Source organism: Melitaea cinxia, chromosome 15 (genome assembly GCF_905220565.1).
Source record: "Melitaea cinxia chromosome 15, ilMelCinx1.1, whole genome shotgun sequence".
Lineage (NCBI taxonomy): Eukaryota > Metazoa > Arthropoda > Insecta > Lepidoptera > Nymphalidae > Melitaea > Melitaea cinxia.
Genome location: NC_059408.1, coordinates 15,665,376 through 15,690,358, shown reverse-complemented (window position 1 = coordinate 15,690,358; position 24,983 = coordinate 15,665,376). Strand labels below are relative to the sequence as shown.

The 24,983-nt window shown below is 35.4% G+C and overlaps 2 protein-coding genes across 2 annotated transcripts in view; both read left to right on the top strand.

Annotated features, from left to right (window-relative positions):
* Window positions 1-2,279, top strand: part of LOC123660226 (SET domain-containing protein SmydA-8-like) — a 49,748-nt gene extending 47,469 nt beyond the window's left edge. Inside the window, exon 11 of the mRNA XM_045595325.1 lies at window positions 2,088-2,279. Coding sequence (XP_045451281.1) covers window positions 2,088-2,228 — 141 coding nt within the window. The 3' untranslated portion in view covers window positions 2,229-2,279. The remainder of the gene's footprint in view (window positions 1-2,087) is intronic.
* Window positions 2,280-4,482: 2,203 nt separating this feature from the next.
* Window positions 4,483-24,039, top strand: LOC123660233 (SET domain-containing protein SmydA-8). Its single transcript, XM_045595333.1, has 10 exons — window positions 4,483-4,625; window positions 5,186-5,436; window positions 6,580-6,739; window positions 7,635-7,885; window positions 8,902-9,024; window positions 9,372-9,559; window positions 18,799-19,014; window positions 19,394-19,581; window positions 21,159-21,271; window positions 23,862-24,039. The coding sequence occupies exons 2-10, from the start codon at window positions 5,191-5,193 to the stop codon at window positions 24,015-24,017; spliced, it is 1,641 nt and encodes a 546-aa protein (XP_045451289.1). The 5' UTR covers window positions 4,483-4,625; window positions 5,186-5,190; the 3' UTR covers window positions 24,018-24,039.
* Window positions 24,040-24,983: the final 944 nt, after the last annotated feature.

Below are 24,983 nucleotides of genomic sequence, written 5' to 3'. Positions count from 1 at the left end.
ATTATCGACGAGAAAGACGATAAATAAAAAATAAATAAAACCGGGTGCCTATTTTTTGTATACCATGGCGTTTCCCTATTATAATTATATAATTTCGGTATACGAAGAGCGGGAAATGCGAAAAGTCGAGTGAAGTGTGCCATATAATGACACAAAAAACGTATTTGCGCCCTGTTGCTTCTTATTCTAAATAATAATAATAATAATAATACTTTATTTCAGACCAAAGTATAAGTCCATATTGGGTTAGTACAACAAGACAAGACAACATTCAGAATAAAAAACAAAACAAAATTATATTAAAAAAATCAATAACTAAAAATAAAATTAAATAGAATAAAAGTAAAATCAATAATCAAAAAAAAAAATTCAAAAATTCAAAGAAATTTAAAAATTAAAAAAAAAAAACAATGTGTGATAGAATTACAATTATCTAATGTGCGACAAGATATAAAGCACAACCCGAGCATATTGTTTTACATATATAATTAAATTCATTTACTTACGCCGTTTTATTTTCCATATTAGATTTTTTAAATTAGATATACACTTTTTATCTTAGCCAAAAGGCCGAGAACATTGTCAAATAAAACATGTGTCACTCGTTTGAAATTGGTCAATAACCTTGTAAATTCAACTTTACGACATAAGAAATAAGAATGATATTCAGTTGTGATTATGGTTGATAATGTTTCTCTACTCGACAAGGCGAAGTCTTCGGAAGAGAATTTTGTCTCTCGTAGTGCGCATGTTAGGGTAATCGAGAAAATACTCGATGTAGACATTATCTCTCTCTCTCGTCAAGAGATATCTCGTTGTATGCATGCTAGGCCGGCTGGTGTGCCCTACCTAAATAACTCTGAGAGTACTTCTCGATTTATATTAATTCTCCTAACACAAAAAAAACTGTAATTCGTCCCTTTACACTTACAAAAGAATGCCCATTTATTAAAAAATAACCTATAATTTAACTAATCCAAAGTTTGTATCAAAAAAGGTAAAACCTGCATTGAATCAGGTAAATAAATCCAAAACTTTGTTTGACAGAAGTAGGTTATTAAAATTTTTAAGACGCTGAACGAGTGGACGAAACAGGCGACAGTTGAAAATAGTTTAATGTAACAGATGAGTTAGTATTCATTCGTTCATCTTTTGACTGCAGAACATATTTCAATACAATTTAAAAAACACACACACAAACAAAGCTCTATCTGTTTCTGCTCAAGACACAAGTTGTTGAAAGGTTACCAAAAATAAATATCCGGTGTCATTACAGTTCATAATTGTGTTTGCTCGCAAACGAAAAAAACCGACTTCAATTACATCGACGAGTAACGTAGTACAAGTACCGTAGAGTAACGAGACGACGAACGTAGATCGACGAAAAAATACTCAAGTAACTGCGCGATATCAACGATTACTCAAAAAGACAAATATGTGACCACATGACAAACATCAGCTTTCGATTAAATTAAAAATTATTAAAATCGGTATACCCAGTAAAAAGTTATTGCGGATTTTCAAAAGTTTCCATCAATTTCTCTGGGATCCCATCATCAGATCCTGGTTTCCTTATCATGATACCAAACTAGGGATATCTCCTTTCCAACAAAAAAAGAATTATCAAAATCGGTACATCCAGTAGAAAGTTATGCGGTATAATACAACGTAGGCCGACGAAAAAAGCGTCAAGTAAAAACACATTATTAGATATAGCTCGAAAAGTAGTTTTGTTAGATCTCAAATAAATTTAAATGGGACCAATTGGCACACACCATCTTTCGATTAAAAAAATTTTTGTCGAAATCGGTCCACACGGTCAAACGTTCTGATGTAACATACATAAAAAAAAAAATAAAAAAAATACAGTCGAATTGAGAACCTCCTCCTTTTTTGGAAGTCGGTTAAAAATACAGCCTTTTTTGATCAAAAAATGCCTGAAAGAAATCGCCGTGTTATTGACAAGGCCGCCTGTTGCAACTTGATTATTTTTGTTTCATTAATACTTTTCTATAGCGGCATCAAGTGGGTCGTACGCTAGTTTGCCAACCCATCATGAAAAATAACATTATGCATATTGATTTCAGATCGTAAGCTACCTGACGGAGTCAGCTCTGATCCTGGGTTTCGAGCCGCGCCACTCGCCCGAGGGTCTGATGGCGGCCGCCGCGAGAGACGCGCTCAAGAAGATCAAGACATGGGAGCACATCATCGGGAAAATATCATGAATATTATAAAATATTTGATATTGTCTGTTAAATAAAGTGTATTATAATAAATGTCTAAGGTATTTAATCACTTCCTTAATTGAGACTCAAAATTTATTGAAGTTATACTTCTTTTGGCGCGCGCGTAAAAATTATGAGAGTATACTTTTACGATAAGTGCGCACACCGTCACTAAAAACCGACACCCTGAATCTAGTTAATGAAGTAGTTAGCAATGTGAAGTTAGCTAGCCAATGAAGTATAACTTCTTACGTGCGTCCATAAGTACACATACTTAAAAGATAGAACAATGATCAATGCTTATTTAATTTACATTCCATTAAAAATTCAAACAATAAAAATGTATTACTGAATAATAATTTAAACGTTTTGATCACGAGCAACACTCGATTCCAAATTTAAAAATGATTATAGTTGCTCTCATATTTTAGACACTAAAATTTGTATTGGGTCTCTATTAACATTTTACAAATGTAATAAAACTGATACGAATATAAAATAATACGGACGAATGGAAATTCATACTTTTAGATTGAAATTAAACAGTTTAATATTAAAAAATAGAGTGTGTGCTTACCTACAAAGCACAATACACACTGAGTATTTCTGTGAATTAATACAACTTGCGACCATTCCACGCGAATGCTTTTCAATCATATTAGCGCGGCCGATTCCATGGTTGCAAGAATACCAGCTATATTATTTGACTAGCCCGTTGGCGCAGTTTGTAGTGACCCTGCTTTCTGCTCCGGGGGTTGTAGGTTCGATTTCCATCCCGAGTTTGGGTGTAATATATATATTTATTTATATATGTATTATTTATATGTATTATTTATATGTATGTTTACCAATCGGCTGTTACCTATAACACAAGCATTAAGTTGCTTACTTTGTTGTAAATCTATAATATATATAAAAGCGAAAGGTCACTCACTCATCACGAAATCTCCGAAACTATAACAGCTACAAACTTGAAATTTGGCAGGTAGGCTTCATATAATGCGTAGGCATCCGCTAAGAACGGATTTTACGAAACTCGACCTCTAAGAGGGTAAAACGGGGGTTGAAAGTTTGTATGAAAGTCCTATGTTTTAGAAGTAAGAGACTTGAAATTTAAAATGTATGCTCTATAGATGATGAAAAGGTGTCCAAATAATGTAACTTTAGAAATCAACTCCCTTTTGGGGTTAAAACGGGGGATGGTAGGTTGACTCACTCATCACGAAATCTCCGAAACTATAACAGCTACAAACTTGAAATTTGGCAAGTAGGTTTCTTATAGGGCGTAAACATCCGCTAAGAGCTAATTTTATGAAACTCAACCCTTAAAGGGATAAAACGGGGGTTGGAAGTTTGTATGAAAGTCTTATGTTTTTGAAGTAAGAGACTTGACATTTAAAATGTATGCTCTATAGATGATGAGGAAGTGTCCAAATAATGCATCGTAATCTATATATATAAAAGAGAAAGGTCACTGACTCACTCATCACGAGAACTCAAAAACCGCTGGATGGTCTATCCATCCAGGTTGGACGAAGATAAAGTTTGGCAGGGAGGTAGATTATAGTTAGCAGACGTCCGCTAAGAACGGATTTTACGATATTCCATCGCTAAGGGGGTTTAATTGGGGTTGGTAGTTTTTATGAAACATATACAGCCTGAAAATAAAGCTAAAAATGTGGTGTATAGAGAGGTTTTATAAAAATAACTATTAAATTATTCTAAATTGTGCCTTTTAAAAAGTTACTCAGTTTGATAAGCATTTCAAGTGACTGAAATAAAAAAATAATTTTCGTTAAACATCTTAATAGTAATGCATATCTTCATAACCACGAGGACGTTATCGCGGGCAACAGTAAGTGTATTATAAACAAAGTCCCCAAAAGTGTATGTGATCGATTCGCTCAAAATTTACTGATCAGATTTTCATGCGGTTTCACCATTGAAGAGAGGGCTCCACCATTGGCAAGAGGAAGGTTTATGGAACGGCTAAGCCATTTTTGATGAGAGTTTCACTGGAAGTTTGCTGGGAAAACTTTGTGACACACTAATTTCAACGCGGGCGAAGCCGCGGGCACAGCTAGTATTTATATATTATTTATTTATATCCCTTCTTTGAATCATAAAATATTCGAAATATTCAGAAAAGAAGGTTATGGTATGACTTATCGAAAGAAACATGGTATACTGCATTCTTTTTTGTTCGGTTTGTAGCGCTGCGTCTATGTATACTTCGCTTCATGTTCCAAATAGCTGGCAGTTTATTTTTACCCCAAAAGCGTGCCCGAGCGCAGGCGCGCATCATTTCCATCTTACACATGCATCGACGTGAAATTATATTATTGTGATTATCCAGTGTTATTTTCTTGGCTGCGGTTATTTAATAAATATCTTAAGGTAAGATGTAATATAATATTAGTGATATAAGAGAGACATTTCAAACAATATCGATACAATTTGATTTTAGGTTATCGGAATACGAAGGAATTATAAATATACACACTTAGGATTTATTGAAAAGTCTAATTATGTTATCTCTTATGAGATTTATGCCAAATTGGTTACATTTAGTTGATCTTGGATATTAGTAGAATAATAAGTACAGTCGGCTTAGTTGGCTTCTTACACTTATTAATATTAAGTAACGAAATTAATCAACATTTTATAAAGTACTAGCGATCCGCCCCGGCTTCGCACGGTTGCAAAAACTATCAGTGTTCCTCTACTATACATGTATTATACACAACCTTCTTCTGGAAGAACTCTACTTACTAAATAAAACCGCAACCAAATCCGTTGCGTAGTTTTAAAGATCTAACCATACAGACAGCGGGATGCGACTTTTGTTTTATACTTGTAATGATACAGTATTAAAAATTAAGTAAAATTTATTTTGTAAAACATAACATAATAAAGACCTGTTTTAAGATTTTATTTGTAATAGTTGAGTTTTTCAGGCAGAATGGCGGTTCAAGAGCCATGTGTAGTGTGCTCGAGCCCTACAGAACGCAAGTGCTCGAGCTGCCAAATCGTTCACTACTGCTCAAGGGATCATCAGAAGCAGCATTGGAAACAGCACAAACATGAGTGCATCCCTGCGAGGATAAAGGAAGACCCGAAGTACGGGCGGTATCTTGAAGCTTCGAGGAGTATAAAAGCTGGTGATATTGTTATGAAAGAAGCGCCACTCATCACCGGACCATCTCAGGTGATGATTAAAATGACAATTCAATCACGGATACGGTTAATTAAAAGCCGATTTCAAATGTAATTAATAAGAATGTACTCAGCCAAAAGTTTGAGTCTTATGGAAGTGAACATTTTGACACATGGTTGTAAGCATCTGTGTACGCCACGATCATATCAACTTTACGGACACACATTGACACTCGCTACACACACAAGTAGGTAGAAGCACGCGCATCCCCTTGCATACCTACAATTTCAATGGCGCCGAGATTCGAAAACTACAGACACCGTAGGTACACAGAGATGTGTGTATGTTTACTTCTTCTTCTTCTCACGGTGCCTCGTCTCTACGAAGGTTGGCGACCATCATGGCTATCTTAATCTTCGAAGCTGCAGCACGGAAGAGAGAGCGAGTACTTAGATTGTATGTTTACGCTTTCTTAAAAACATTTAGGTAGGCAAGGAGGAGTATAATATGCCTGACGGTAAGCGATAACTCTGTCATATTAACGTCTACAGCACCAGGAGCATCACAACGCTTCGCTAACTCTCCCTAGGAACTGTACCTGGCTACCTTACTATACAAAGAAATACAACTCTACTTGACATCCGTATTATTTGGCTGTAACTTTCTATAAGGTTAGGCTACTTTCCTAGTCAATCTGCTCAGGATTTTAAACAAGATATTCCCTGTAATTGTGAAAAAATAATAATATTCAATGATTCACATCTAAATATCACGGTCGAGAGATTCAACAAAGTCGAACAAGATTTTTTTTCCGTTTTATAATAATTATACACATGTTAAACACTAGTGGATTTGTAAATTAAATAGCCAAGGCGATTATCACAATCTGTCTATACTTTTGAACAGCGTAACAACTCGAAAAATAATGAATGCTTAAAAATAATTATCTACCCTTTTTATACAATTTCATCGATGTGTCAAATCAGAGTTAATTATTGATTAACTTCTTTATAAATAAGAATAATAATTATTGATTCAAGAAATTAATACATGTAATTATTAAGCTATATCATAACGATTAATATTAACTACGTCATAACCGTTGGGCGACTATTGAATACTTGATAACACACATCTATCCAAGGGCCATCTTGCGGTAAGATTTACAATGGTAACAAATATATCGTGTTGCAGGTGACTCCACCGGTTTGTTTAGGATGTTACAAATTATTGGAAAAAGATGAAACTATTACTTGTCAGAAATGTGGTTGGCCGTTTTGTTCAGAAAGCTGTACTCAAAGCGTTTTACATACACCGGAGTGTCATTATACGCAGGAAAGAGGTGAAAAGGTAAGTTCGTATTAATTTAGAAGAATTACATGTATCTGATATTTTTTTTTAATATGATCACAACAGCGGAAGTATCCTTATGGTCCAGGAGCCAGGTGCAAATTTGGTTAATTATTTCCTCCCACTTGAAACTTCGTAAATTGCATTAGGGATTTATATTATGGGCTATTTTATACATTACAGGTAGATTTTTTTATGGGAAGTTAAATTTTTGTTATTTCTGACTCTACCTTAATTCCGGTGCTGCGGGAAGTGTACTCATGCTCCGTTCTGCAACTATCACGCGTTATTTTCGAACAAATTTACGTAAAAACGATCTTTACTGCAAGATCAAAATACGATACGAACTGACCTTTAACCACTGACAAATAGACACTTTTAAACAAAATAACGCGTCAGGCATAATATTCTAATAAAATTAGTAACATTGCGTGCTAGAATATAGGTATAGAAATTCGAAAAATACCCAAAAAACCGAATCGGAGCACCCCACTGTCCACGTGGTCTTGGTCTGCCCTACCCCTAGTGTTTTTTTTAAGCCGGAGCCAAGCGTTACTCTAACCTTAAAGGTGGTAGGTTAATTTTTTCCGATTTAAAAATTGAACCTCAAAACTTCAACCACGATATCTCTGTAACAACGGGGTTTACACGAAAATAGTTGTCCGGGGAGTGAAAAACTCACACTCCCTCCCCCCCTTTTCCCCCCAACTCTATAAATTTCTCGGCGGGAATGTACATAATTACCATATTATGAATATCCGCGACCCGCTCGAACTTCGAACCCGCTAGTGGCCAACATTGTATAGGTCATACAGATACTTGGAGCCTGAACTTAATTATGAAAACATTTCAAAATATTTGTTTAGTTATGTTCTATATCTTTGTGTCATTACAGGTAGCCATATCAAGTTATGGAAATCCACATCCGAATTACCAGTGCATCACTGTTCTCCGTTGTTTGTATCAACGTGACCACAATCCCAAACTGTGGGTGAAGCTGCAGGCACTTGAATCTCACAATGAAGACCGCAGAGGCACGGAAAAGTGGATTAATGACAGGAAAATGATAGCAGAGTTCATCTGGAACTTCTTCAAGCTAGACGGAACATTTAACGAAGATGAGATTATGAAGTGCTGTGGAATTGTTCAGGCAAGTAACCGTATTTTCGTTAGTACAAAATCCCAAGCCAAAATAGCTGTATACAAAATAATTGTGTTTGCTCGCAAACGAAAAAAAAAACCGACTTCAATTACATCGACAAGTAATACAAAGTAGATTGACGAAAAAATAGTCAAGCAACTACGCGTTATCAACGATTACTAAAAAAGTAGTTATCAAATCTCGATTAAATTTATATGTGACCATATGATAAACATCAGCTTTCGATTAAATTAAAAATTATCAAAATCGGTACACCCAGTAAAAAGTTATTACAGATTTTCGAGAGTTTCCCTCGATTTCTCTGAGATCCCATCATCAAATCATGGTTTCCTTATCACGGTACCAAACTAGGGATATCCCCTTTCCAACAAAAAAAGAATTATCAAAATCGGTATATCCAGTAGAAAGTTATGCGGTATAATACAACCTAGGTCGACGAAAAAAGCGTCAAGTAAAAACGCATTATTAGATATAAACTCGAAAAGTAGTTGTTAGATCTCAAATAAATTTAAATGGGACCAATTGGCACACACCACCTTTCGATTAAAATAAAATTTGTCGAAATCGGTCTACCCGATCAGAAGTTCTGATGTAACATACATTAAAAAAAATATATATATAGTCGAATTGAGAACCTCCTCCTTTTTTGGAAGTCGGTTAAAAATAACAATGGAATAGATGGATGGAATGAATGGAAACTTTATGAACTACGAAATATTTTCAGGGAAAATATCTTTCTTCATAATTCCGTATAAAAAAGCGATCTTTAGCAGGTGATGGCATGATAAGAACCCGGATTGACTGCTTTACATCACCCCAAGGAATGAGGCTTATTCATCTAGAAAAAACCAGAAACTTTACCAGGAACTAGTAACTCCATATAAAGCTAAATTATGTCTGAGTCAAAAGCTATGATTCTTCTGATGTAGCTTTTTTCAAAATCAGTTTTGTAGTAGATCCTTTTTATTACATTACTATTAGGAGTAAAAATTAAAATATTACAGATAAATGGACACGAAGTGCCTCTGATGGAGCCCGAGTACGTGGCGGTGTTTGACAAGATATCCATGGTTGAGCACAACTGTCGCGCCAACTGCAATAAGAGTTTCACATCTGACGGGAACATTGTAAGAAATTTTCTTAATGATTTTTCCATTTCACAGCTAAACTTACCTACTAACTTTCGACGACGTGTTGGAACAGTGACCGTTTAATTTTCGTACAGGTTAATACAAATGTGTGTGCATAGGACGTATTTTATTTTTATTTTATTTTTATTTTATTTTTATTTTATTTTTATTTTATTTTTATTTTATTTTTATTTTATTTTTATTTTATTTTATTTTATTTAAGTGTTAATTTTTTATAAGTATTTTCAGACTTGAATTTCAGATTTGAATGTAAAGCCACTTATCAAGAAAAATAATATGTTTATTGAACAATAAATTTATATCTCCAAAATAATTTCTTGTAGATTATGTCAGCAGGTGTCAACATATCGCCAGGCTCTCACATATCGGTTTGCTACACTGACCCGCTGTGGGGCACGGAGGCTCGTCGTCACCACCTTTCCGACTCCAAGTTTTTCGAGTGCTCCTGCGTCAGATGCTCTGACGTTACCGAGTTTGGGACCATGTTTAGCGCTGTGAAGTGTAAAAAGAAGTAAGATGTACTTCAGATCATCATTCATATAGTTGTAGTTAAAATTCTGTTGCTTAATTTTCCTGTTTCTCGTCAATTGATAAAGGCTTCATATACATAAGATACTATTTAGTGGCACCATCATTATTTATTATTAGCAACCTAAAATGACGGCTTTGTATGAGTTGCACAAAGATAACACCAGTGAAGACAAGGAACAAATATTGATACAAATACAAAATATCGCCTCTGAACAGCAACCGAACTTGCGTTCATTACCATCAAATAAAATTTTGTTACCTTTACACTAAAATTTTTATCATACTTGCATTAATGTAATCAACCGTTCTTAGTCGAGATTTTTTTCTTTCAAAAAAAATGAAGTTACCTATATTGTAGCATATATTTTTAATAGCGCCTGGTTTCGTTCCTGCTGATGTATAATAGCACAGTTATGCATTAGCGTTGCTATTTACTTTTTCTAGGCGACTGATTTAATTTTGGAATACCCTCGTATTGTATTACGTCGCGGTTCACCTTAGGGGGTAGTTGTGTCGCGACGCGCGGGGTATGCTAGGGTATATAAGCCTCAGGGCGAGTGTTTGCGGCCTCTTTTTCCCTTTTTGCTCTTTGCTCTTTTTCTTTTTTTGGGTTGGATTCTCTCGCCGTCTTAAGATCTGAGTGCAATTAATTGTGGGTGAGTCATTGTAGTTCTTATGGTATAAGCTTTGCTTTAGTGTAGTTGATTTAGTGAGTTTTTGAAAAAGAAGATTAAGATTCGGTAGGATTTTTTTTTACTCTCTCTCTTGTGTCTCGTGTTAGGAGTTGTGGGTGACTCTCTAACCCAGCAAGCAATTTTCTAACCCGTAGCACTGGCGCCCAGCGTAAATTCTCTAATATTTAAAATTATTTGTTTGTCGGTGAATTATTTTAATTATTTTATTTTGTAGGGTATCGCATTGGCACTCAAATTTTTTTTTTTTTTTTTTTCTTATTCCTGGCAAGTGGTTTTCTCTGGGTATATAAAGGGTCTTGTCCTTGTGTCTTTGTGTGTTTTGTGTTTTGTGAATTGTGTTAAATTATTACTTTTCATTTTTATTAATTAAATTTGATTACTGTTTCGTTTAGGTTGTGTATTTATATTGGTATGTTTAAAATTTAAAGTTAATATTTAAAAGTTTTTATTTGAATTTAAAAGATTTGTACGAACGTAGTCACGGTTTTTGCATTGTTAATCGTTCCTTGATAAAAAATTTCAGTTACCTACTTTTTGTATTAATTATTTCTTGCTCAATAATTTTTGCCGTAACTAAATTTTTTTTGACTACCCTCTATTAACGAATATTTTTGCTTACTTTGTACTTTCTTTGTTACTTTTTAACATTAATTTAAACTTTTATTTGTACTTTTTGTTTCGTTTAAATTTTATTATTGTGCTACGATGACTCACTTAATAAAATTCCTAAGGCTGAGTTAGAATATGAGGTGGTTGTTCGGAATGAGGAGCCAGCTGCCACGGTATTAGCTTTACGTAAACAAATATTACAATTATCGGAATTGTTACCGTCAGAGGAGATTTTGGTCAGTCCGTTGGATATTATAACCGATTTGGGCGGTATTAGTGACACCTTGATAAAAGTGAAATCAATTATTAATTCTAATCCGAATTTTAATAGTTTATTGAGGGCAGAGAATTTGTTGGCTCATTTGTATCATAGGATTGGCAGATTGGATGAGGATGAGGTTAAGAAGAATAGGGACATTTACGATTTGTGTATTGATCAATTTAATAATTATTGTGGGGTAGTTAATAAATTAAAATCGTCTAATAAATCTCCATTTCTAACAGTTTCTTCGTTATCATCTAGTGATCCCTTGAATGTAACGGTTCATTGTGATCATAACAGTTTAGGAGATTTAAGTAAAATTAAATTCGACGGTAAATCTTGCGTACGCTCTTTTATACGCCGGGTTACGGAACATTGTACTATTCATCGCATTGCGGATGACAAAGTTTTATCTTTTGCGTTACAGCTGTTTGTTGGCGATGCTTTAAAATGGTATAGGAGTGTGTGTGCTGGGGTTTCAGATTGGAAAGTAGTTTTAGAATATTTGCGTAGGGACTTCGATAAACCAGATTTTGATTACAAATTATTAAGGGAAATTCAAAATAGAACTCAGGGGGTGAATGAGTCTATTGTAATTTATTTGGCTGTTATGGATGAAATGTTTAACAGATTGACTACTCCTCCTGAGGAAAAATTTAAATTAGAAATTTTATTACACAACGTTAGACCTTGTTACGCAGGGATGTTAGCGTCATCAGATATAACGTCAATTGATCAGCTTAGGAATGTGTGTCGTAATTATGAAAATGTTCAAAGTAGACTTTTAGATTTTCACGAACCACTGAATGTCTCGGATGATTTAGTTGCACCTGATTTAGCTTATAATACTGGCGTTAAAAACGTTTTTAAAAGTTCATTTAAAAAATTTAATTATTCGAATAATTTTAATAATCAGGGGTATTTTAATAAAAATAATCGTTTTAATTCTAATCGTTCTGTTCCTTCAGCGCATAAATTCTCTCGTCAATTTTTGTCTCCTACCAACTCGTTTTACAATAATCCTCATACATCATTGCCGTCTCAGTGTAAACATTCTGTGTCTAGTAATAATAGCAATAGTAAAATTCAGCCGAGCATTAATTCCATCGGTGATCGCGCGTCGAATCGTACTGTTTATTGTCAACGTTGTAAATCGTTTTCTCACTCTTATGCCGATTGTTTTAAGGATCGGAATGTTGTGTTTTGTTTTGGTTGCGGTGAGCCTAATGTTAAGCGTCCCGATTGTGTTAAATGTAAATCGAAATATAATAATGGGGTTAAAGATTTAAAAAAACGAGTAAGTTGGAACCGAGTTAAAACTAGTAATAATATTAATTTTTCTAAATCTGATTGGAATTCTTGGCTTAAAACAATTTCAATTTATTTTTTATCGTATAAATTAAACTCGGTTCTGTGTAATGATAATGGTATTGAAAATAGGCCTTATGCCGTTATACATATAGATGACATTAAGTTGTCGGGTCTCTTAGACACTGGTGCGTCTATATCAATTTTGGGGGGTAATTTTTATAAGGATTTCTTACAACGAGGTTATACTCTTTTTAAAGATAATATTATTTCTGCGGTTGTGGCTAACGGGAACAAGTTGTTTTCTCTTGGTTACTTGTGTTTACCGGTTGCGTTCGAAGATCAACTTCATTTTATAAAATTTTTTGTTTTTCCGGAAATTAATTCAGATATCATTTTAGGCATTGACTTTTGGAAAATATTCAAAATTTGTCCGAAATATATTAATTCAGTTAGTTTTAAACAAGAATCTATTTTGTGTAATAATTCGGATGACGTCATTACGGGTTATGAACATTTAAATAGCGATCAGCGTTCAATTGTTGATAGCATTATTAATCAGTTTCGTTCTGTTTCTTTTGAGCGGAAAGGTTTAGGGTTGACTACCGTGGTTACTCATAGAATTGATACGGGGGATGCTGTTCCCATTAAGCAACGATATTATCGGATGTCTCCTGAGAAACAACGAATTCTTTCGGAGGAGGTTGATAAGATGCTTGAGTTGGATGTCATCGAACCCTGTCGGAGTGAGTGGAGTTCTCCGGTACTTTTGGTTCCTAAGGGAAAGGATACGGGTAGCTATCGGTTATGTTTGGATAGTCGGAAACTGAATGCGGTAACCAAAAAGGATGCATATAGTTTGCCTTATATATCAGAAATTTTAGATAATCTTAGGGATGCTCATTATTTGTCAACAATCGATTTTTGTAGTGCCTTTTTTCAAACTCAGATTCAGGAATCGGATAGGGATAAAACGGCTTTTTATATTCCGTCACGTGGTACATTCAGGTTTAAACGTATGGCGTTTGGTTTAACTAACGCACCTGCCACTCAACAGAGACTAGTAGATAAGTTGTTTGGAAACCGTTTCGGGGTTAAAGTTTGTTGTTATGTTGATGATTTAATAATTGCAACCGCGGATTTCAATGAACATGTTTCTATTTTATTACAAATATTGGAAATTTTAAAAGAATGTAATCTTACTATTAATTTTGATAAATGTCGTTTTTTTAGGAGTCAGTTGAAATATTTGGGGTATGTAATCGATAAACACGGGTTGCGTACGGACCCGGATAAGGTTTCTGCAATAGTTAATTTTCCCACTCCAACCAATGTTAAGGGTGTAAAACGTTTTTTAGGGACAGCGTCGTGGTATCGTCGTTTTATTAAGGATTTCAGTTCTTTGGCGGCACCGTTAAATAAATTAACTTCTACTCGTAAGGGTGCACCTCCATTTAAATGGACGGAGGAGGCGGATTGTTCTTTTAGAAAGCTTAAGGAGTGTTTGGTCTCTGCTCCTGTTCTCAGGTGTCCTAATTATAACGAACCTTTTGAAGTTCACACGGATGCGAGTGGTTATGGGATTGGTGCGATGCTCTCTCAGACCTTTGAAGGGAAAGAACATCCTGTTGCATATATGAGTAGGTCACTTACCAAGCCGGAACAAAATTATGGTATTACGGAACGAGAAACATTGGCGGTTTTGGCAGCGGTCGAACATTGGCGTTGTTATCTTGATAATGGTAAAAAATTTACAGTTTACACGGATCATAGTGCCCTTAAGTGGTTTTTATCATTGTCAAACCCGTCGGGGCGTTTGGCTCGGTGGAGTACTAGGTTATCAGAGTTTAACTTCGATATTAAACATCGTAAGGGTTGTGATAATGTCATTCCTGACGCGTTGAGTCGTTCGGTTCCCGTGAGTAGTATATTTTCAATTTCAAATTATAAAGGTAATGATAAATGGTTTCTTAATATTTTCAATGGCTGCGCTAATGAGCCAGCATCGTTTCAAAATTATTGTATTAAAAATGATAAATTATTTAGATTGTCTAAAAATAAAAATTATTTAACATCGGAGTTTGATTGGAAGGAGGTGATTCCTATGGAATATCGTTCGGAAATAATATCAATTAATCATGATGTTCCCACTGCTGGTCATTTGGGTATGTTTAAAACTCTTAAAAGATTAAATTTAAAGTACTTTTGGCCGAAAATGTATAAAGATGTTTTAAATTATGTCAATAATTGTTCTAAGTGTCTAGAATATAAAGCTCAAAATCATTTGACATTAGGTGTCATGGGTCGTCCTAAGAATTGTGTCCGTCCTTGGCAGGTTATTTCAATTGACATTATGGGTCCATTGCCTATTAGTAGAAAACAAAATAATTATATATTGGTTGTAACTTGTTGTTTTTCAAAATTTTGTTTAATTTTCCCTATGAAGCGCGCAACTTCCAAAGTAATAATTAAGTTAATTGAAGATAATGTTTTCTTAGTTCATGGTATTCCTCAGTCGGTAATATTGGATAATGGTACGCAATTCATTAGTAATGAGTGTATCAAATTTTTTAAAAGTTATAATGTTCCTAATGTTCATTTTACTCCACGTTATACTCCACAGGTTAATCCGGTTGAGAGATATAATCGTACTATTTTAACTTGTATTGCATCCTTTGTCGATGAGGATCATAGATCGTGGGATAGGTACTTACCTCAAATTCAATTTGCAATTAACAGCGCGGTAAATGAAACTACGGGTTTCACTCCGTCCTTTTTAGTTTTCGGTAGGGAGTTAGTGTCGTGTGGTTCGCATTATTTGGACTCTGATAGTATAGAAAATATGATTTTTACTCCTCGTGACTGTTATGCGGAGAACTTAGGTCAGTTGGCGAGTATTTTCGATAAAGTTCAATTTCGGTTGTATGCCGCTCATTTAAAAAATACTTCAAGTTATAATTTGCGTCGTAGGACTGCGGAATTTAATGTTGGTGATCTTGTTTATAAGAAAACTTACTTCTTGAGTGATAAAGATAAATACTTTTCTAAGAAATTAGCGCCTAAATTTATCAAATGTCGAATTGTTGGTAAAAGATCTCCTCTTGTATACGTATTACAGGATATGAATGGTAAAGATCTTGGGGTCTGGCATATTAAAGATTTGAAGTTAACAGGAAGTTCTGGTAGTAAGGGTAATTGATATTTGTTTTCTTTTTGTTTTAAATCTATATTACGTATTCCATTTTTGAGACGGGTGATGATCTCATTTTTTTATTTTGTGCTTATACAAGTACATGACTTATGATAGTTGTGTGTTGGGTACATCTCTAATGTACTTTTGGTGTTTATTTTTGTTGAGTTATTCCACTGAGCAATAACTTAATTTGTGTGTGTTGGGTGCATCTCTAACGTATCTACTCACTCATATTATTTTGTTTAAAGCCTACGCCATAAGTTGTTGTTGTTGTGTTACAACTTAACTCTGGAACGGGTGGCGATTCCACATATTATTTTATTCTATCGAATATATATTCGATTCTAATTGTGTTACGCACATTCTAAAGCCTACATCGGGAATACGGTATTAAATATGGATTAAAAAGAAAAAAAAAAAAATAATTGTTAAATTAAAAATTTTAAGTAGCTGCTGAGTGGTGCTCATTTATAGACCGTCACTCTGAGTGTCAGGGCGTTAATTGTCTAGGTCGGTTAACGCACGTTGATAGTTGAATTTCAGGATGTTGTATGTTAGTGACGTATGATTGGGTCGTAAGACAGTGTTGCAGTGAATTCAAAATTATATGTGGTGTTTTTGTAATTCGATTATCTCTTATGATTAATCTATCAAAAAAATTTATTTTCTCTTAGTATGGAGTTAAATTTTATAATCCCTTCCTGAGCTTACCAGATTCTCTCCTTACATTAGTTTTTTTTTAGAATTTTGCCAGAGATGCAAAATTCTTCTCTGTCGGGGGGGGTATTGTAGCATATATTTTTAATAGCGCCTGGTTTCGTTCCTGCTGATGTATAATAGCACAGTTATGCATTAGCGTTGCTATTTACTTTTTCTAGGCGACTGATTTAATTTTGGAATACCCTCGTATTGTATTACGTCGCGGTTCACCTTAGGGGGTAGTTGTGTCGCGACGCGCGGGGTATGCTAGGGTATATAAGCCTCAGGGCGAGTGTTTGCGGCCTCTTTTTCCCTTTTTGCTCTTTGCTCTTTTTCTTTTTTTGGGTTGGATTCTCTCGCCGTCTTAAGATCTGAGTGCAATTAATTGTGGGTGAGTCATTGTAGTTCTTATGGTATAAGCTTTGCTTTAGTGTAGTTGATTTAGTGAGTTTTTGAAAAAGAAGATTAAGATTCGGTAGGATTTTTTTTTTACTCTCTCTCTTGTGTCTCGTGTTAGGAGTTGTGGGTGACTCTCTAACCCAACGAACAATTTTTTAACACGTAGCAATATAACGTATGATATTAATAACGAATTGTAAAATTTTGAACCAACAAGACTAAGCGCCTGTTCCACCAGTTTGTGGATAACGATATTTGACGGATGACGATACAAATAGGCTTTGACAGCGGGAAGTAGAATAGATCAGTAGGACGTGTTTCTCCTCATTAGAGATTAATATGTGCGAATAAAAATATGACGCCGCGTTGGCGCAACGGTTACAGCCATGGATTGTACCTGTTGCGTTGGCGGTTGCGGATTCGATCTCCGCACATGACAAACATTTGTATGGGCCATACAGGTGTTTGCCGTGGTTTGGGTGTTTGTGCTGTCCTTGTGGGTCTCCCCACCGTGCCTCGGAGAGCACGTTAAGCCGTCGGTCCGGGTTGTTATCATCCACAACTGATAGCGATCGTTACTCATAGTAGGGAATATATCTGCCAACCCGCATTGGAGCAGCGTGGTGGATTAAGCTTTAATCCTTCTCCTACACGGGGAAAGAGGCCTATACCCAGTAGTGGGATATTACAGGCTGAAGCGAAAAATATCTCATAATTACAGTAGATACGATGGTATAAAAGAATAATGAATCAAAAACTTCATACTGCCGGATACTGCCATTCGTCAAATACTGTTATCTACAACTGGTAAAACAGGGCCCTAAATTACATAAATGTAGAGATCCAAAGTTATCTAAAAGATAATACAAATATAATAAATGGGATTGAAGAGTGCCAATATTTGTTACTGAGACGTTGACTCTTGTTTTGCATAATATTTGTCTTTTTTAGGAGCACTCACCTTTTTAAAAATAGTTTTTCACTTCGCATTCGAATCGCCTTCAGCCTGTAACGTCCCACTGCTGGGCATGGGCCTCTTTCTTCATGTAGGAGAATGATTTGTACTTATTGTATTTTGAAATTTTGAACAGAAATCGATGAATACAGTGGCATTATGTTTTTCTTTTACTATGGTGATGACTTAATGCCATCGCTCGCGGGTTCGATCCTAGCTCGAGAAAGAAATTAAATTCAATTTATTACGAATATAAGCATATAAAGACGTCATCAATTTAGCACAAGTATAAGTTTTTTTTTTAAGAAAACTTTTTTACGCACGCTTATGTTGGGCAGTAAGCTGGTGAATGCGTGACGAGAGCGTTACAAAAAGTATGATCGGGCGATACGAACGGAACAAGAGGGAGAGGTGCGAACACACATTTTCTTTTTCTCTTTCTATCATAGTCACGTTACGTTTCGTATATCTAAGACACAGTGCAGGCTGATTGTACAGGTCTATTGCTAAAAAAGTTTTACTTCAGTCGTGTGGTCGTAGGTCGTAGCACACTCGTTTTTTTATACCTACAACGAGATCGGGAAACAAGCGTATAGCTCACCTTACCGTACCACGATTACCGTAGGTTATAGACGCCTGCGCCAACAGAAGCATCGCAAGCGCGCTGCTGACCCTACCTCCAATCCCCCAGCAGCTCTGGTCACCTTACTCATCATAGGAACACAACGCTGCTTTAAAGCAGTATTATTTAGCTGTGATCTTCTGTAAAGTCGAGCTAATTAATCTGTCAGGCTGCTCCAAATTTTGAGCAGTTCATATCCTGGATAATCCTGCTGTGATTCACCTCAGTTCTATTTAGCCAAGTATCGTGTGACGTCATATATTTTTTTTTAAATCACATGTCAAAAACTGTAGTTTCGGACGCACAATGTATTAAGGGTTGAGCTTCATATATGCAAAAGAGTCCTTTGTGTTGCAATGGGACGTTTAGGGGCTGATAAGGTACAATTATAAAAAATATACTCTAATAAGCCTATAATAATAAAATACGGAGTAAAAAAACATCAAAGGAGCCACAAAACACTTGATTACATTTCAGGGATTGCAAGGGTTATCTTCTACCGGACACATTCATAATTTCGATTCTACATAAAACAAAGTCACCCGACCCGAACAACCGGGGCTTGGATAATAAGTTTTGGAAGTGTAACAATTGCAAGGATGAAGTGTCTGATGCCATCATACAGCAACTGTTGCAGGACATTGGCAGGGAATTGAGTGTCATGCCCAAAGGAGACCCTGATGCTTGTGAGAGGTAAACGGTCAACATTTCGACTAATTTATGAATTTTTTGACTACCAGACTACTGACTCACCAGAGTTATTCTTTATAATCTTTACAGTATTTAAATTGATTTGTTGGAAAAAATACATACAGTAAATTGATTCATCTTTAAAGAATTAAAGAATAAAGATGAAATACTAACTTCTATAATAATAAACAAAAGAGTATTTATGCGTGTGTGTGTCAAATACAAAGTAGTGTGTGTAATGTTTTTTATGCATAATTGAAAAAATAGCATTCTACACTCCTTCTTTACAAAAACTATAAGTGTACGAAATTTAAATGAAAAAGGGTTCCAAAGTTTTTGCTTCACTAGTATAATAGATTACTTTGTAATAATAATTTTGCAGGTTCATCAGTCATTGCAGCGGTTATCTCCACCCCACTCATTACTACATGACGGACGTGAGCCTCGCGTTGGCGCAGATGATCGGCCAGCAAGACCAGCTGGGACTGGCAGGGGTCACCGACGACAGACTGTTGCTAAAGACGCAACTCTGTAGGAAAATCACTGATTTATTAGAAACCTTAGCGCCAGGTATGTTGATACTGCGTGATTATATTGTGTTAAAGTGACTTGCTGAAAATTGTTTTTTTAATCTATACATATCGTACATGTTGCAAGTTTGACATTTTTTTAGATAACGAGAGTGTAATTTCTTACGATTTTACTACTGACCAGCTTGAAAATAAAAGATTTTGTGGCTATGCTTGACACTGAATGAAAGAAAACGCAAGAGGTCAATTTCTATCAATAAACCTATCTAGACATACTAAAACACTAATAATCACGTCTGTGATGACGCATCGGCGCAGCGGTCACAGCACTCGATGATGCGCTAGCGGTTTCGGGTTTGACCGCGCACATGACAAACATTTGAATAGACAATATAGATGTTTGTCGTGTTCTGGACATTTGTGCTCGTTTTTGTGTTTCCGGAACCCCGACACGGAAGAAAATTCTACTGATTGTCGTTCAGTGGGAACCATTTATTTATTTATTTAATCAAAGTGGCAATTAAATACTATAACAACGATTGCCGTCAAAAAACACAATACCTCTTAAGTATATTAGAATTAAAGTTTTAATACCAACTAATAGAAAAATACACACAGACAACTAAAAACTAATTACTTCATAAACAACATCATAAAACACTTAATGCTTAATAAATTTTACGACACATATTGTACGTATGTTTATGTTCGTGACACATGATAAATAACGGATTGTACAGTTTTGTGAAATGTAGTATTATTACGTACAACTTTATATTTCTGTATTGACTAAAAATTTTAAAGTAAAACCTCTTTGGAATCGTTGTGATTTGAAAATCGAACAAACGAAAATACGTCAAATAAAGAAACACGTAAATGTAAAGGACAGAATGAGATAAAATACATTACTGGCTCATAGCGCGTAAGCGACGCGCTTTGTAAGACGCTTACGACCTTTATCACGAAACTGTGATCATCGTCGATAGAACAAAGCGTAACCGCTTACCTTCCGACGACTTTTGAGAAGTATCACTTCTGCGTGAATTGCTAAAGCGCGGCGTAAAAGTGCATGCGCATACAGCCTGTAACATTTCACTGCTGGGCATTGGCCTCTTTCTCCATGTAGGAGAAAGGAAGCTATTGGTATCAACCAATCCGCAGTGGAGCAACGTGGTGGATTAAGCTCCGATACTTCTGGATTCTCCCATAAGGAGAATGTGGTTTATTGATTGGATGTTGAAGACTGAATCGTAGCATAGTAGGTATATATATATATATATATATATATATACTAACTGACTCGGCAAACGTTGTCTTGCCGCTAAACGCTATTTAAAAATAGAGGTTGGTGGTAGAAGGGTGAAAATTTAGGGTTGTATGTATTTTTCAACGCCGAATCATAAAAAAGTAAAAAATAAATAATTTATTTGAAAATTGAGAAAAAACATTTAGAGGTGGACTACCCTTAACATTTAGGGGGATAAAAAATAGATGCTGTTCGATTCTTAGACCTACCTAATTTGCATACAAAATTTCATGAGAATCGGTCGAGCCGTTTCGGAGGAGTTTACCTACAAACACCGCGACACGAGAATTTTATATATTTTTACATTTCAGCTGAGTCGCGTCTTCGTGGTTCACTGCTGTTCGAGCTGCACGCCGCCGTCGCGGAGACTGGACGAAGAAAATCACTAACAGACGGACCGATGGTCATGCTGGGATACGTTACGGTAATTTACCAAACATAAGTAAAAGCTATAATAACAACCGGGAAATTAGACGGTCATGAATAGGCATCTTCTAGGCAAGCGCAGCATCTTAGACTGCATCTTCACTTACCATCAGGTGAGTTCGCAGTCAAGCGCTAGTTTTAATTAAGTACATAAAAGTATTTAGGAAATTTAGTATTTAAGAAAATAACAAATACCGTAAAATAAAATAAATCAAACATAATAATAATAATAATAATAATTCAAATTATTAAGTGAAATAAAAAACATTTGTCTTTATTTATTTTTGTCGACAGTATAAAATTATATACATAATTAAAAAAAAGTTTACAAGTAATATTTTAGTTTTACAAACGTCATATTATACAGTCGTGTGACTGATATTACGTCACTTCCGTTATATATTTTTCTTACGGTTTTAGTATCACATTTTTTACAGTTCGGTCACCCAGCCAAATGTCAAGCCTGCCGTCAGGAACTTCGTTCCAAAAAAACTAAAAGCTTATACTCAACTATAGACGTGTCTGTATATGTTTGCCCAGACGGGAGTCTGTAAACAAATACAATATACAAGCTCCAAATAGGGTGTGAATCCTGTATCGGGGACCAATAACCTAAAGCGAACACACGCCCAGCTCATTACAAATATCAATATGTATAATATAAGGCTAATTAATAATTTGTCGTTAGTTACGTACGTTAATTGAATCCGCGAATGTCATTGCCTAGAAGCTTTTCAACTTCGTTTCGTTAGATGTTGATGCCTAATTAGGTTTATCTTTGGTAAAGTTAGACTTTAGCCATAGCCATAGCCATTTGTACAATTTTATTTTTGTGTTACCCACACATTAGGAAAATTCTTAACATTTTTTTAATATCATATCAAAAATCGACCGTTCCAGCGGGGATCGAACCTGCATCTCAGACTGACCGTATCGGTACTTTAACCAATTAAGCTATGGAACGATGTACTCGCTAGATCGAAATTTTTGATATGATGATTTTATATTCGGTCTAAGCGGTTTATTATAGTTATCGATAAAGATTTTATTACGACACGGCGTACGAAACTTTTTTGTACGGGAATCCAGTTCACGTTTAGATGTATTTTCATTATATTTATCAAATGAGTTTATGTATGTATTTATATCGGAGACTGGTTTCGATAGTTTTTATTTATAAAAATGGAATTTAGATAAAATTAATATTTAATAGTTTCAAGTATGTCCTCATATCTACAACTAAAATTATATTTGCGTTGTGACTCATCGCAAGCAGTTACTTGTTCTATTTATTTTAATATAAAAAGTCTTCAATATATGTAGCGTCTTCGAGAAACCGTTGATGCGATATGATTTTTTTCAAATACGAAGTTATTAATACTATCAATACATAGAATAAAAATGTAAATGTAATATGCTTGTGCGCTCTAATCTCAGAAACGACTTATCCGATTTAGATGCGGTTTTCACTAATATATTATGTTAAGCTTCACTTAACATTTAGTTTTTGTTTCATGTCAATCGGTTTATAAATAAAAAAAGTTATGCTAATTTAAAGAATCGCGTTGAAGATGTAAATACACAAACGACGGTGCTTATAATCTGAAATAAACCAAAAGATATACCCAAAAAATGATGTCCAAAGTCTCTATTCCACGCGAACGAAGTCCTGGGCACAGCTGGTTATTATGAAATATATATTTGTTTCTTTCAACATTTGGTTTTTAATTTTTATAACACCTGATGAGGTGATGTTTTGATTAGGACACATTCACGGTTCAGTCTGTAACATGCTACTTCTGGGTATAAGCCTCTTTCTCCAAGAGAAGGATTGGACCTTAATCCACCATGCTGCTCCTCTGCTCTCCAGGGGACATCGTCGCTATCAGGTGTCTATGATAACAACCGGGACCGACTGCCTTAACATACTCTCCGAGCCACGGTGGGGAGACCCAAAAGAACAGACAACTAGGCCGGAAAGAAATATTTGCAATTTTACAAATATCCATCCCGAACGGGAATCGAACCCGCAATAGCCGGTGCATGAGCGCCCACACGGTGCACACAGTCGATGTCAAATATTGCTGATATAAATCCGCGATAATGCTGAGTCTTCCAGTGTTAATAATAATCTTATTATTTATTTATCTCTTGCTTGGCGATGAAAGAAGAGATGTCCTTAAAATAACCTGCACTTTTTTGAATCAATTCCAATACATATAAAGCTACCAATCTGCAATAAAGCAGTCTAAAGATATCTTGACATGATTTTACATAATAGTAAGTTAAAGCTATTTCAGAACAGCGCATGTATAGCAATGTATCTCAGATTCAGAAATGGCATTATCGATACTGTCGCAAATTATACTTTAAATAAATCTAAACTTATGGGACTTATTCCTGGTCCGAAAATACACACAATAAACAATCACGAACGCCCACATTATGGCAAATATCTGTATGCCCAATACAAATGTATGCCACATGTGGGGATCAAACCTGCAACCACCAGCGCAACACCCATATGCCAATCCTGTGACCGTTGCGCTAACGCGTCCTCTAATAAACGCCATATCTTTATTTTCCAGGAATCGCGTAAGATTCTTTTGGAGTCAGCCGGTCTCTTGGCTCACGAACCGCCGGAGCTACCAGAGGGCCGACTCGGTCGTCAGGCGAAGATCAATCTTATGCAGATGGATGAACTCATCAAAAATCTTTCAGCCAGCCTCCCTTCTCCTTTGTAGTGTAATAAAGGCGAGGAAATAATCTGGTGTTTTATTATTAATAATAATAATATTCTTTATTGCACACCATTAAAAGATACAAACAAAAGTAGTACAATTAAAGGAAGATGTACAAAGGCGGTCTTATCGCTAAAAGTGCGATTTCTTCCAGACAACCTTTGGGTATAGGACAGCGGATAGAAAAGCGGTTAGGAAGTGTACAAATAATTGTTATAGAAATTAGAATACGTCACAATAGATTATAAAATATTAAAATATTAGTTTACCCGACAGACATTGTTCCTGCTTGCAAATTTTCAAATGAAACTTAAATAGTAGCTTAAAAGAATTTTTTCAAATTTCTACAAAAAAAAACTTCGTTCAGTTGTTCTTAAATTATGGCGTGACCAATGGAGATAGACATCAACTTTTAATTAATTTTATGAAAACTTAAATGAATAATTATTTCCATTGAACATTCTTAAAGATAAGTTTGCAAAGGGGGGACAAATGCTACACTTAATAGTACCAACTCAACTGAGCACAGTAACAAACCACAGTAGAAAAAATATTCTACACAAAATGTGGAGCAGCCCAACTGAGGCAGTACCTCGACCTTACAGAATCCCAGCTAAATAATACTGCTTTCAAGCGGTGTTGTGTTCCTGTGGTGAGCAAGGTAATCAGAGCTCCTGTGGGGGATTGGGGTAAGGTTGGCAGCGCGTTTGCGATGCTTCTGGTGTTCCAGGTGTCTATAGGCTACGTTAATCACTCACCATCAGGTGAGCCGTGCGCTTGTTTTCCAACTTAGTTATACAAAAAAAAAAAAAAACGTACGCGAATATTATTAAACACTAGCTAAACCACACGGTTTTACCCGTGTACTAAGCTACATTAAAATCAGTCCAGTAGATTTTGAGTGCAAGAGTCACAAACATCCTCACAAACTTTTACATTTATGATAAAACCAGAATTTAGAAATTTATT

What these genes read in the sequence shown, in the direction of transcription:
- LOC123660233 (XM_045595333.1), top strand. Translation starts at nt 5,191, where the DNA reads ATGGCGGTTCAAGAGCCATGTGTAGTGTGCTCGAGCCCTACAGAACGC. An exon ending in TCATCACCGGACCATCTCAG is followed by an intron (nt 5,437 to 6,579) that starts GTGATGATTAAA and finishes ATCGTGTTGCAG; the next exon opens with GTGACTCCACCGGTTTGTTT. An exon ending in GGAAAGAGGTGAAAAGGTAA is followed by an intron (nt 6,740 to 7,634) that starts GTTCGTATTAAT and finishes CATTACAGGTAG; the next exon opens with CCATATCAAGTTATGGAAAT.